The sequence below is a fragment of the Triturus cristatus genome, chromosome 3_1, assembly GCF_964204655.1.
Source record: "Triturus cristatus chromosome 3_1, aTriCri1.1, whole genome shotgun sequence".
In the NCBI taxonomy this organism is placed as follows: domain Eukaryota; kingdom Metazoa; phylum Chordata; class Amphibia; order Caudata; family Salamandridae; genus Triturus; species Triturus cristatus.
Genome location: NC_140583.1, coordinates 318,332,205 through 318,346,829, shown reverse-complemented (window position 1 = coordinate 318,346,829; position 14,625 = coordinate 318,332,205). Strand labels below are relative to the sequence as shown.

Below are 14,625 nucleotides of genomic sequence, written 5' to 3'. Positions count from 1 at the left end.
TGGCACAGCTACTGTTTGCTGGCTTTTTACTGGCTGTTGATGTCAAACTGACTTCTGTGTAGTCCAGAAGCAGTGGGCACCAACTACAGTCTCTTTACACTCTACGTCCTTATCTGTTTCTTTAAGGACTACTTATTTATCGCCCTGGTGCCCGCCTAACTTGCAGCCACATACATGTACACGGGCACTGTGCTTAGTTTCAGCACGGCACCCGCTTTTAGGATGCAACAACACCAGCCAAGTTTTATTTATAAACTTGACCATGCTTCCGTTTTATGTACACTGGCACCGTGCTTTTTTTCAGCACGGTGCCCGCTTTTTAGTCTGCCTAAGTGCTTACTGTCCGTGTGCTGCAGTTAAAGGGTGAAATCTTCCTCGGTATTCAAGTATTGGGATGTTACCTATTATTTGCTGTTTAAACACTGCCTCCCCCCGCAGCCAGCACGCGCCCTCCTCACTTACTAAGCTACTGAGACACCCTCCCCCCATTCGTAAATAACAATTGCATAACTTAACTTTGCCTGTCTGTGATTTAAAGCGTCAGGAATCCCTTAGCCCACCAGACCGCGTATGTGCAAAAATTCCTCACTTACTATTTACTTCTTTGGCGGAATATAGACATAAAGTAGCTTGTGATGCAGAAAGGCTTAGAAGATCGGTTGCTGCTAAAGTGAATGCCCTGCAGGTCTAGCAGTTTCAAGTGATCCGGGCTGCATCCATGTTAAAATAGGCGACGGGTCATTCGGCCCACAACTGGGCTAGTATAGCATGGAGAGATCAGAGGGGAGCACATTCAAAGGCTTTCACAGGTGACAGCTGCCCCCGTCTTCGGGAGGTATTCTCCCCCACTCTCAGATATCACTGATTTCCCCAGAGGGTTATAGAGGCTTGTAAGTGGCTCAGTGTCACTAGCTGAGGGAGTCATGACAGTTAGTCACAAACAGCCAGCCCAAACCATCAAAAACATTTCCTCAAGGGTATTTTCAGGAGGATTAGCCCTATGTCACTCCAGTGGCAGGTGCAAATTGACAGAGGTGGTCCGTTTTAAGTACTGGCAAGAAAACGCGTTGACTGTGAGGCAGGAAGGTCACCATTCGGATTGTCATTTTTGGTAAAGCCTCATGTTAGGCACAATTACGTACCTTGACAATTGACGGGCAGGGAATTATTACGTAGTTTGCTGAGGAAATATTAACAGTCTGTGTTTTAGAATAGCGCGGTTAAAATGAAGCATCATTCTTTTCTGCACCAATAATAACACTCCGTGCAGCAGAGATTGAGATTTGTATAATTGCATAGAGCGCACATTTGCAAACATGATTCAGACTAACTGGGCCGTTTTGTGTGTGCACAGAACTAAGTCTAAATTCAGTACACCGATTCACATGCGCTCACGTGGTCACACACGATTAAAAGAGGGGAGGAGAGATTTTCTTGGTAAGGAAGATTGTATAGTGTAGGCTTTTGTCAGCTCTTTTATTTTTTTTGCTGTGCCTGTTGCAAGTGCAGTGCTTTCCCAAATTATGGATGTCACTGTCACAGGTCATTTCTTTGGCTGTTTCAGGACCTGTTAGTTCTGGTTTGGAGCGCCAGGTTTTACTGTTTATTTCCCTCATATAATTACCAAACCTTGTCCAAGGCTCCATTCGCTAGGTCCCGAAGGTGAGATCATGTGAGTAGTCAGTGTGTGGGCTGATGACTTTTGGCTGTTTTTGGGTTAGTGTCCCATGTTTTATTGTTGATTTCTCTGATAACATAACAAAGATTAACTGCAGCACGCCTAGATGCATGCAGTCTTCTACACATTGTGAAACACTATAGAGTGTGTCTTCAAAACTGCTCTCATTTGAAATGTGGACCAATTTTAATTGTCTGATTAGCTAAATGAGGAGCACTTTTAGTCTACTGCCAGGGTTTCTTTTCTGTTCCAGTCCTGCCCTGGGTGGGGGTTGTTTCTTTTCCAGTCTGGCTAGCAGACACAAGTGAGCTATGACAGCTCAGGACTGGCCCGTCTGCAGCTGTTCAACCTACATTAACCTACTACGTCACATTCAATTTTTTTTGCAATATTGCACTAAGAACAAGAGGCATGCTCTTCTTAATCTCAGTATATTTTTTGACATACTGGCCTCTAAAACTTCCTTTTTGCCTGCTGCACATTGTTAATCCTGGAGTGAGGTCTTGTCAGGCTAAGCATGTGTCTCACAGCCCCCTGCAAACTTTATTCTAGTGTGTCTTCATTGCCGTGAAAGGCTTTGCTGCAATTGTTTTACAATGTAGTCATATTAGAAAGAGGTTGTAGGTTAGAGACCTTTCATTTCAGTAGTTTTCCAGTATTTTCAAGATATGTTTAAAGCTTCTCATTGTTCAAAATATAGTAATTCCTGATATTTATTTCTTCCAATGCACTTCATTTTATGATTTTTTTAAATGCAGAAAGAGCCACCCTAAGTGTCACACATTTGGCAGCTGAATGTGACTCATAAGTACATTGAAACTATTGAAATGTTACACACGATCAATCTCAAAACGTTTCAGCGATCACAGAGTGCGCGCATAAGAAATGAAGAGACTGAACATTGTGCAGTGCCTCAGAAAGGAATGGGTGCTGTTGTACAAATAAGAACCACAAACTTCAAGAAAACTGTGTTATGCACTGGTTCTTTGCAGCAGTTTTAAGTTCCTAGAGTTTCTTGCTGCTCAAATGGGTGTAATTTCTGATATTTATAGGTTTCCCTCATCGTCATTGCTTGGTTTTGCTCAGGAGAAAGTGTCACTCATAGTCGTTAAATGTCACTCATAATTTCACTGAAATTATGAAAATGTCACACATAAGCAATCTGAAACCTTGGCAGCTATGTTAAGGATAGAACAACACCAGCCATGTTTTATTTATGAACATGACCTGCGTCCGAGCAGGGTCTCCCCACGGCGCACAAGAGAAAGACAGAAAACTTAACCTGCACTTTTTAAAAAAAAGTTTCACTTTTATCTTTTGCTTGCAACTTCGAAGCTGCATTTCTCCGTAGAATGCCCTCCCACCAACAAAAACAGGCTGCCTATTATATGCTCCTCCCACGCCCGCGGCTGGGTTGAGGAAACAGTGCCTTCGTCATTGCCTCGTCATCGGCCAGTATCAGCCTCTCCTGGGATCAGCTCTGCAACCTTAGATACCACAGTAATCGGCTGCTGAGCTGGGCTCAGACATGCCCACTTTCCCTTTTTTCACAGTTTTTACAATAAGAAAACAATGCTTTTTTGTGTATGTGAGAGCCCGCCTCCCCCTTCTATACCTCGTGCTCAGCAGTAAATGAAGTGTGTTAAAAGTAATTACGCATGTGAACTTGTTTTATATAATAAATACCCCTTGAATAAAAACAGTACACAATTAACCTCATCAGAGAGGCATTAATTGAATCATAGAAGTGGTGCACACAAGTGATAATCAGCTCCTTGCACTGATGTATTGTTTCTTGTAAGGAACGGACCGGAAATCCATGAAGCATACCCTACTGGAACACACTGCTCCCCACTAGGATGCGCAGGCCACCAGCACTGCATTCAGAGCCATGGCTAGGTGGCACGCGCTCCACCAATGCCAACACAAAGGGCGTCAGGGCACACTGGCACGTCAATAAACACAGCTCTTTGGGCTCCACGGTGCCAACGCTATTCAGTTCGCATTTAAACAACTGTTGGGCTTGCCCACTGTAGAGTTCAAAAACACTTTTTTTAGTTCATGTTATAGCATTCTTGTGTAACCATAAACACAATGCTTCCATTCTGGCTGTCTCAATTCGGAAGTTTGAGTTCCCTCTAACATTTTCGGCGAACAACTGAAGCAAATTCTGGAAGCACACAGTAGCTTTTCACACGCAGAATACCACTTAAAGCTGAATTTGTTAATGTAGTAAAACTGTATATCGTGGTGACAATTGTTATTTAATTCGATGTCGCTAATGTCGTGGGAATAATGAACAGCGAGACAGCCCTGTCAGGGAACAAACACTTCATCATAATGTTAACTGGCACCGAGTTAACTGGGCTAAGACGTGCCTGTTCCCGGTGCGACAGGGGGAGACTAGGCCGGAGGTGGCTCGAGCGGTCCGCTGGGAACCCACCTGCCTGAACTACCTAGGGGTACATATTTATCATACGATGGCAGATATACTGGAGGGGAATGTGGGCCGCAGCGTACGGGCCTTGAAGGGGAGTATGGCCTTTTGGGCCACCCTCCCGTTATCGGTGACGGGCCGCATCTCCCTTCTGGAAATGGTGGCACTCCCTCGCTTATTATACTATTTTAGGACGCTTCCGGTGTGGATACCCAACTCCACTTCCCGGTTGCTGAAATCGATGGTGGTGTCTTTTCTGTGGGGTACGGGCAGGCGTAGAGTGGCGCATGCAACGCTTATACGGCCCAAGAGCGAAGGAGGGCTGGCGGTCCCCGATTTTGAGCTATATTACTTAGCGGCGCAATTGCAGATCTTCACCCAAAATGTGGCGCGGGTGTTCCGCGGTCCAGAGGCCGGACGAGAGGGGGGAACGCCACGCCACGTCCTTTCCTACATCACCCTGCAGCAGAGGCTGGACGCCCGGGACCTCCTCACGGAGGAGTTAACCTTTAGGCTCTGCTGGAATCGCTCCCAGAGACGTGCGGGGGTGGTACATCCGTACGCGCCGGAGATGCCACTGGGGATGCTGACTGCGTTACCAAACGGTGGAGACTGGTCGCAATTACAACTTTGGGAAGAAGCGGGACTACAGGTGGTAGGGGACCTTTATGAAAACGGGGTTTTGCTGCCCTACCAAACTCTCCAAGAGCGGCTTGAATTGCCTAGGGGAGGCTTCCTGCTGCACGCAGCAATTACCAGAGAGATGCAGGCACATTGGAGGGAGGGGCTGATGGAGCCTAAGACGTCGATGGCCTGCCAGCATGCTATGATGGCAACAGGAACTGTTAAGGCGGTCACATGCCTATATTCTAGAATGCTCCTTGTAAACCTACAGCCGCTAGCTGACCTTCGGGGGAAATGGGAGGGTGACCTAGGCAGAGCGATCCCTGAGACGACCTGGGCACAGTTAGTGAGACGGGCTTGGAAGAGCACGAGAAATGCAAGATTCCAACTGGTGCACTTCTACATACTCCACAGAGCATACCTGACGCCGGGAAAAATCCAGAAATATTTTAAAGTTGAGGAGGCGGCATGTCCCAGATGCCTGAGAACGGGGGTGGAACTGGATCATATGCTGCGGTCTTGCCCAGCGCTGGGGCCCTACTGGACAGAGGTGGGAGATACCCTGAATGAGGTAACAGAGAGGGGACTGGAGTTTGATATGGCCGCTAGTATACTGCACTGGTTCCCGCACACGCCCGAAACTAAAATCACGAGCAAATTCGTAGACATGGGCCTTATATTAGCGAATCGAGAAATTACGAAGCGGTGGAAGGCAACAGTGGGGCCCACTAGCAAGCGGTGGAAGGGGGAGCTTATTAAATGGGCCACCAGCGAGGGTGCGCTGCGGTATCAATGGGCTCATAGACGCAGCGATGAAAAGGCGCGAGAGGCAGCAGCTGCGCGGGAGGCGCTAGTGCAGGCGCTGCGAGATTATGAACCTGGCGCAGAGGGAGATGACCGCCCCGGGGCTGAGGGAGTGCCCCCGGAGCAAACTGGGCACATCACATAACTTGACACATTGGTATTCCTTGGGCTGTACGACATTAGAGGGCAGGGATTGTCGTATGCGTTGGTGAGGAGGATTGAGGGAGGGGGAGGGAATCTAGAAGTGTTTTGCTTAGGGGTTAAGGGTAGAGTTTTGTTATGTAGATAATTGGTTTTATGCGTTGCATAGTCCGGGAGGGAATTCTACGAACCTGTCTTAGGTGTTGTATAATTGGGAGAGAGGCGTGCGCTTATTTTGCAGAAAGTATGGTGAAACCAATTGTGTAAGGTTTTCTATGTGGATGTGCAAAAACCAATAAACTATGTTTAAAAAAAAAAATAATAATGTTTACTGGCACCTTACTGTGTCTAGAAATATTGCTGCATTTTGCACGTGTTAGTTATTTACCTCGACGGCAATTGTGTATGTGGGATGAGAGCTGAATAGGCCCTGCGACAATTCCAAGATGTAATTTGAAGGTTGCACAAAGGCATCTCTAGAAGGGCATCTAAGCACTGATTTTTGAACCTACTAGAAACAAATGGGAAATCGTATTTCTTCCTTTTCTGTGCTTCAGTCCACTCACTGCATCTGTGAGGGTCTTGCTCGCTCCCCCACTAACCCTAACCAGTCGACCCCATTTGCAAGAACCTCCCACCCCCTTAGCCACAGCTGCAGTCATAACAGGGGGTGACTGCTCGGAGTCTCGTGTTGCAAGATGGACAGGAACTTAATATCAGGACAGGTGCTCTTAAAAACAAGCATTAAAAATGCATTAGGTCTCGCCTTTTATTAAGTTAAAGCTATTTGCTTTGCTATACAATACCATTAGCAAACCAAATGTCTTTAACTTAATCAAAGGCGAGACTTTTGCATTTTTCAATGCTTGCTTTTTTGTGTGACCGTGGTGCTCCCACAGTGCACGACGAGCCACTTCCTAACTAAAACGAACTTGGGAGGAGCCTAAATCAAACAGCTTCCTCGATATAAAATAATACATGTGATTACACACATTATGAGATCTTGATCTTTATTTGTTGAGTTGCCACCCATTATGAGGCAGATGTATTTCATTCACAGGCACATTTTCTTTCAACCTAAGTGGTTCGATCTGTGCCATGGTGTGGGAGAGTTGTATCTGCTCGCTACGCCCTTTAGAGGACTGCATATGTATGGGTCCATCCTAGAATGCAATGCCCTACTGAAGAGTATGTGCAGTGAAGAGGACAGCAATTTTGTTGTTGCTATTAGGTACGTCACACAATTAAAAGCGTTATAGCTGTATGACTCAAAAAGACTTTTATTTGTGGAGAAAGAATGTGTAATATAGAACTACTATTGTTTGCAGATTAGGAGATATTCCATATGTGACACAATCCTTTCATGACTAAATACTGGAGACACTTTACAATGGCATTGAATTGTGATCCATGAAGAAAAAGCTTTCTATTACCTTTACACGATGGCGGCTGCGATGTAGTCCTCCTTCTTCACACCCGAGAAAGTGATGGCTGAGAGTCTTTTGACTATAAACTATTTTGCAGTTGGGACTACAGACAAGATAGAGCAAAACTGCCTTAATTTTAGGCATAAACACATACACACAAAGTGTGAAGTAGGGATTTGCTTTACCTGCTTCCGTTCCCAGCTAAGGTCATCGAGAAGATAGTCAACATCCAGCTCACCCGCTACCTCTATGACAACAGCATCCTGGACCCCTCCCAGTCAGGATTCCACAGCAACCACAGCACCGAGACCGCCCTCATCGCCGCCACAGACGACATCAGAATCCTACCGGACAACGGCGAGACGGTGACCTCATCCTTCTGGTCCTCTCCGCCGCCTTCGACACCGTCTGCCACCGCACACTACGCACATGACTCCACGACGCAGAGATCCGAGACAAGGCCCTGGACTGGACCTCCTCCTTCCTCTCCGGCAGAACCCAGAGAGTGCGCCTCCCCCCATTCCGATCCGAAGCCTCTGAGATCATCTGCGGCGTGCCGCAGGGATCCTCGCTCAGCCCGATGCTGTTCAATGTCTACATGGTGCCTCACACATGCATTGCCCGACATCACGACCTCAACATAATCTCCTAGGCCTACGACACGCAAATGATCCTCTCCTTCACCAAGGACCCCCTCACCGCCAAATCCAACCTCCGCCAGGGAATGAAGGCCGTCGCCAACTGGATGGAGGATAGCCGCCTTAAGCTGAACACAGACAAGACGGAGATACTCATCCTCAGGGCCCAACCCCTCAGCATGGGACGACTCCTGGTGGCCCGCATCGCTGGGGACACCCCCCGCACCTACCAACCACGCACGCAACCTGGGAGTCATCCTCGACTCGAAACTCACCATGCCCAAACAAGTCAACGCTGTCTCCTCCACCTGCTTCAACACCCTCCGTATGCTCCGCAAGATCTACAGAGGGATTCCGACAGACACAAGGAAAACAGTCACCCAGGCCCTAGTCAGCCGCAGACTCGACTATGGAAACGCCTTCTATGCAGGAGCCCCCGACCAAGCTCATCAACAGACTGCAAAGAATCCAGAATGCCTCTGCACGCCTGATCCTCGACGTTCCGCGCCACGACCACATCACCCCCCACCTGAGGAACCTGCACTGGCTCCCCGTCGACAAAAGAATCTCCTTCAAGCTCCTGATCCACGCACACAAGACACTCCACAAGACCGGCCCAGCCTATCTCAACAGTCGATTCTCCTTCTACGTACCCAACAGGAAACTCCGCTCCGCAGACCTCTCCCTGGCTACCGTCCCACGCATCCGTAGAACCACAGCCAGAGGCAGATCCTTCTCCCACTGCGCCGCCAAGACCTGGAACACACTCGCCCTCAACCTACGACAAACCGAAGACCTTCTAGCCTTCAGGAGACGACTCAAGACCTGGCTGTTCAACCAATAGCAACAGCACCCCACCCCCCCCACTCTCCCCCTCAGTGCCTTGAAACCCTTGCGGGTAAGTAGTGCGCTTTACAAATTATTTGATTGATTGATTGATTGAGGGTATTTTTATACGTTTCGCCTGCATAGCACTTGTGGAGTTCCTGCGTAGTCTTTTGTAGTAAACAAAAATCTTAAAAGGGGCTTAGAACCCACCCCTACTTATCTGAACTGCCCATTCGTGGATTACAACATCACTCTAATTCTTTTCCTTCTCACTCTCACAGATACTAATAACCTTCGATTGAAAGGGGGGGCATAGGTGCTACTTCCAGGGTGCATTCCAAGGCTTTTCCCTTGTATCCTTGTGCAACTGTGTGGTTGTTTCAAGGGGGTTTAGGGGTTTATGAATTTTGATGGAATGTAGTGCTTTTCTCCTTTGATACTGGAAGACAGCAATATCAGGAAAACGCCTTAAATCCTACCACTTAAGCATCTCTCATTCACACAGTGAAAGCTGCCTCTTTTAAATCTATCTACCAAGTACCACCCAAACATTTTTTAGGTTTTGCCTGCACAGCTGCATGCGTTGTGCATGCGATTAGGTTCTTCTGCACAGCGCTTTCTGTTATGTCACCCTGCCATCCTCCCGCTCTCCGTTATGTTACCAGCCCCTCCACACTCTTCACATTCTACGTATTGTTGCTGAGTCCCACACCCTCCTACCTCTCTCCATTGTATTACCCAGGGCCCCCACACTCCTCCTGCTCTCTGTTATGTTTCACACTCTCCTCCCTTGTGGTGCTTGACACACCGTGCTGTTTTCATACCTATTGCACAGCAGCACAGGCTGGTGTGTAACATGGCTTAAAAGAAACAAAAAAACCTCTATGAAGAGGTCAATTCTGGCCACGTCATAGAGCTTGCACAGCAAGTTGCACATTTGTGTAATATGTAAATATTGTCAAAGTCAAGAGATTTCCAATAGGCGAAACCTATGGGCTTAGCAAATGCTTGTTTTTACAGTCGTGACACCGAGTCATCAGAGTGTGCATTCAAATGAGGTGAATGTATGCACGCATTTGTAATGTCTATATCACAATTTTGAGGCCTTCTAAATTTTCACTAAATTGAAATAAATGAAAGAGGTTCAGAAACGGGGAAAAGGCAAAGGGACATTCGAGTTTTCGAGAAAGGGTAGCAATAGCTTTGCATATCTAGCAAGACAGAAAAATAAGCAGGTTGTGATTTCAGAACACAGTCTGGTATAACAAGCCACATCCTTTTCTTATGGTTCTCCTCTTTTTAGACGAAAAGGTGTCAAAATAGATAGCCTGTTGGTCCGATCAGAGAATATGTTATTGCAAAGCAGGCACAAATCAAAGTGGAAAAATTACAGCTATTCATTTAGGGGCGTCCACATTAAGAACCTGAGAATACGATTTCAAAGCCACAAGTAACATGTGTACCATCCCTCCAAGGCTCACCATCACAAGGGTACCCTTCCGAGAGGTTCACACTCACCTGCAGTCCACATGAAGACATTCTGCTGGAGGTCCTCAGACTCGGCATAGGTAACATCAACAAGGACCTTGTGCATAGTGACATTCCTGATCACTCCTATTTCTTCCTTCGTGAAGAGCCTATAATGCAAATATCAAGGCAGAGGTTACAATGAGTCCGAGTCACCGATAACCTACAAGGATTAAATATCCGGTGCTGAGGGCATCCATCATTGCTTTGTGAACCATGAAATGTGGCCTTTTCAATAGATGTCCCTGCCCGTGAACGATCCTGCTACCAACACCAATCTCTGTACTATGCATTCCTTTCTTTTTTTTCAGTCATATGTGACCTCTTCGTTTTGCTAATACTGCATCACCCTCTTTTAGTAAAATCCCAAACCTATATGAATAGCATCGGCAATCAGCTTCCTATTTATTTTATTTCATTTATTTTTTAATCTCTTTGAAGGCTTTTCTCACCAACTAACACAGGTGCAAACCATCTTGACCAAGTAGCAAGCCAGGAGAGTCAAGGACCACTACCCAGAATCCATTGTATGAAAAGCAATTTGATCTGCCAGGGAGCCTGATAGACTCATTGAAAGTAAGGGAACTTTTGATGAACAAAGCTGGGAAAGTTTGAGTTCATGGGAATGTGATGTCCAGGAAAGTGGACATTTCTGTAAAAGCACAGAACGACTTGCTGAGGGCTGAGGCAGGAACTGGGAAAAGAGATTTTGAGTGAGCTTAATGACGTGCTTAAACAGAGCGAGCAGTAGGATCCAAATAAGGTTATAGAATTCGGAGAAATGTCATTTAGTGGTAATGCAAACACAAGGAGATGATGGACGGAGTGCTGAAACTTTTCAGACACTCACCCCTAGTCACAGATCTGGGTTTAATCCATCATCGTTCTGTAGTTCACTTCGCCACCCCAGTTCAGACACAGCTATATGCAAATCAGCCTTGACCCTGTGCCTCATGGGAACAGTCCAGCCTGAACTGCCAAGCCATGTCTTCCCTGGATCAGAAACAAGCATCCTGAGACTGGTTTCGGGCTAACAGCCCTCATCAGCCAGGCTAGCTTGAACTCAGTGTCAAAGTGAGTCAGAGAACCACGTCTGGGCATACCCTGCCAACTTAGGGCGAACAAAGCACACACAATGGATGTAGCGCTGAAACTTTTCAGACACACCCCCAGTTACAGAACTGGGTTGAATCCATCATCGTTCTTTAGCTCACTTCGTCTCCCCAGTTCAGACACAGCTATATGCAAATCAGTCTTGACCCTGTGCCTCATGGGAACAGTCCAGCCCAAACTGCCAAGCCATGTCTTCCCTGGACCGGAAACAAGCATCTTGAAACTGGGTTCAGGCTAACAACCCTCATCAGCCAGGGTAGCTTGAATCCAGTGGCAAAGTTAGCAAGGAACCCACGTCTGGGCATACCCTGCCAACTTAGGGTGAACAAAGCAAACACAAGGAGATGATGGACGGATCACAGAAACCTTTCAGACACTCACCCCCAGTCACAGAACTGGGTTGAATCCTTCATCGTTCTTTAGCTCACTTCGCCACCCCAGTTCAGACACAGCTATATACAAATAAGTCTTGACCCTGTGCCTCATGGGAACAATCCAGCCTGAACTGCCAAGCCATGTCTTCCCTGGACCAGAAACAAGCATCCTGGGTCTGGTTTCGGGCTAACAACCCTCATCAGCCATGCTAGCTTGAATCCAGTGGCAAAGTGAGCAAGAGACCCACGTCTGGGCATACCCTGCCAATTTAGGTCGAACAAAGCAAACACAAGGAGATGATGGACGGAGCGCTGACATTTTTCAGACACTCACCCCAGTCACAGATCTGGGTTGAATCCATCATCGTCCTTTAGCTCTCTTCGCCACCCCAGGTCAGACAAAGCTATATGCAAATCAGTCTTGACCCTGTGCTTCATGGGAACAGTCCAGCTAGAACTCCCAAGCCATGTCTTCCTGGGACCGGTTTTGGGCTAACAGCCCTCATCAGCCAGGCTAGCTTGATTCCAGTGGCAAAATGAGCAAGGGACCCACGTCTGGTGGTAATGGTCAGCTACTATGGCAGATAATTATGGCACGACGAGTGCGCTGGATACATAAGGCCAGAAAACACTTCCAATGATGTTGCTCAGCAGTGTGTGTGACTGCTTTGATCTATTATTGTGTAAGTAACTGACTGTCGGTGCCACCATTGTAGCACTAGGAACTATTCAGGGAATTCCACACAACAACTTAAAAAACATAAACAAGTCAGCAGAAGAACTAAGGATACAATTTAAAATTTGGCAGAGAGAGGTTTGGCAGTCAGGGCAAAGGAGTAGTTTACTCTGTAGCCATGACTGTCAAGCATAACTGAGCCATCCAGCAAACTGAAGCAGGATTTTATTTATGAAAATATAAAAAGACAATGCTCCCCTCACCATTGGAGCCTCTAATATGGGGAGGGAAGCCATTTATAGTTTTCACTGCCACTTACCGTCAGGGTTTTCCTGGTGGCGCCGAGCAGTAAAACTGTCCTCTAATTCCACTAATCTAAATTAGGTGGGTGGAATTAGGGGTCAACCTCCAACGGCACTTTCTCTTAACACGGAGTAGTCTCTGCCATGATTAAACCAGAGGTCCACTTGCATTTAAATGGGGCAGACAGACGACAGTCTTGGGGACACAGATACTCTGTTTCAACAGAGTATTCATACCATCAATATATAAACCAGGCCCTAAGGCATTAAGGAGTAACCATCCTTAATCTGGCATTCCAAGCAGGTGACATCCATGTTTTTTAGAAATACAAATGCAACTTGTAGTTGTCATGTGCATGTACTCATTATTTTCTCTGGTCACGCAGGTGCACTCAATGAAGCAACAGTGCTGCCAACTCTGGATTGTTTACCCTGTAAGGCAAAAACTGTACACCTCAGATTGAAGTCACAAATGCAACAGATTGAGTGATTTCTTTCTTCAAGGGCATTGCAGAGCACTATTGGTTCACAAAGACTGGACCGTTGGAGTCTCTTCCAGGCAAAAGTATACATTTCAATGATATAATACAACATCAGCAGTGCTCTACAGCATCACACCAAGAAGATAGTTACAACTGAAACATAGTCAAGCTCTCTCTACCATAGACAATTAACCCAATCTTCTTGAAAAGTGACTTTAGAACTGCCTTGTTTTCTCACATCTGAATAGTGGCAACGGCATGCCTCATAGCCTCCCACACACCACCCTGGAGAACCTGGAAGGCACCCAACATATCATAGCATGCCACATCAAGGAGCTGAAGAAATCTGGCCACCCTACTCACACCCTGATGCAACTCCACTGGCTTTTATTGCCCGCCAAAACTATCATCAGGATCAGCTGCCTGACCTGCAAAGACATTGCGAATGTCACCCCTTCCTTACCTAAAAATAAAAATAAAATATTGCCTGCCAAGTAACACATCATGGCAAGAGCAGGCAGGAACCTCCTCATGCATCTTTGTAATTTATTTTTGGTTCCATGAAACAAACGTCTACTTTGGGAGTTTATTTCCTGAAACCAAAAAACGTTGCTTAGTAGGAAAAGTGAACATTGCGCCTAGTCAGCAAAGTCCAGCGCCTTTAGCAGAGTCACTGTCCCAATAGCTCTTCTGAAGGCACAGAGATCCTAAACTGACTGGTGCAGGTTTCTAAATTTGATGGACGATCATCCAATGAGAGAGCAGAGGATATGGCCTCCACTGACCTGGTGGACAAGAAGACTGTCCATTCAATGGAGTGGACTGCTCTTCCAATCATCACCTTGCACAGCTTGTGTTTGAATTTATAACTGTGCTATTATTCATACCTCCTATTAGTGCTGCATGAGTAACCAAGTCTACATAGTTCCCTGCAGTTCTGTTACTTAAACGGAATCTTTGGCTTCACTGTAAAAGTTTTTTTTTCACTCCCTCTGGTTATATGATTGAACTTAGTTCAATGCACCAGTGCGGATTTTGAAGGTTATTGTTGACCTGCAGAAGCACACCCAATACATAAGTGAGGTAGTGACAATGGTTTAGAGTTAGTAATGGGAGACATGTGGTAATCCCAACTATCAGTAATTAATGATTTACACAATCAAGACCACTACGAACGGAATATGTATTTCAACATATTTAATTAAAAAAAGTTATCGTAAAATGCTGGGATCTAGTGCACACAATAATGGTAGCATCACTGAAAACAAAGCAGCTAATCTTTTCAATAGCAGTGAAAACAGGGAAAAATTGTAACATCACAACGTATAGTCCTTATTAACCTCACTGTGCGATCTGTAAGCGCTATGCTAGATCTAGCAGATTAATAAATATAACTCTGAGTTTAGGAGGTGCTGCGCTTACCTGGACAATATGTTTTTTTGTCTGTTTGGAATAGTTTGTCAGATATTTTGTGCATAAGGTCAAGAGCTAGGAGATTGGATCTATGCCAGAACACAATCCCGGCACCAGTTCGTGAATGTTGAAAGGAATGCTTTGCAGAGCCTCAGAGAATC

General features: G+C 46.2%; 1 protein-coding gene across 3 annotated transcripts in view; it reads right to left on the bottom strand.

Annotated features, from left to right (window-relative positions):
* Nucleotides 1-14,625, bottom strand: part of LOC146860186 (dual oxidase 1-like) — a 1,129,619-nt gene that overhangs the window by 337,256 nt on the left and 777,738 nt on the right. For all 3 annotated transcript variants that reach the window (XM_085644023.1, XM_085644022.1, XM_085644024.1), the window contains one exon: nt 10,096-10,214. In XM_085644023.1, coding sequence (XP_085500149.1) covers nt 10,096-10,214 — 119 coding nt within the window. The remainder of the gene's footprint in view (nt 1-10,095; nt 10,215-14,625) is intronic.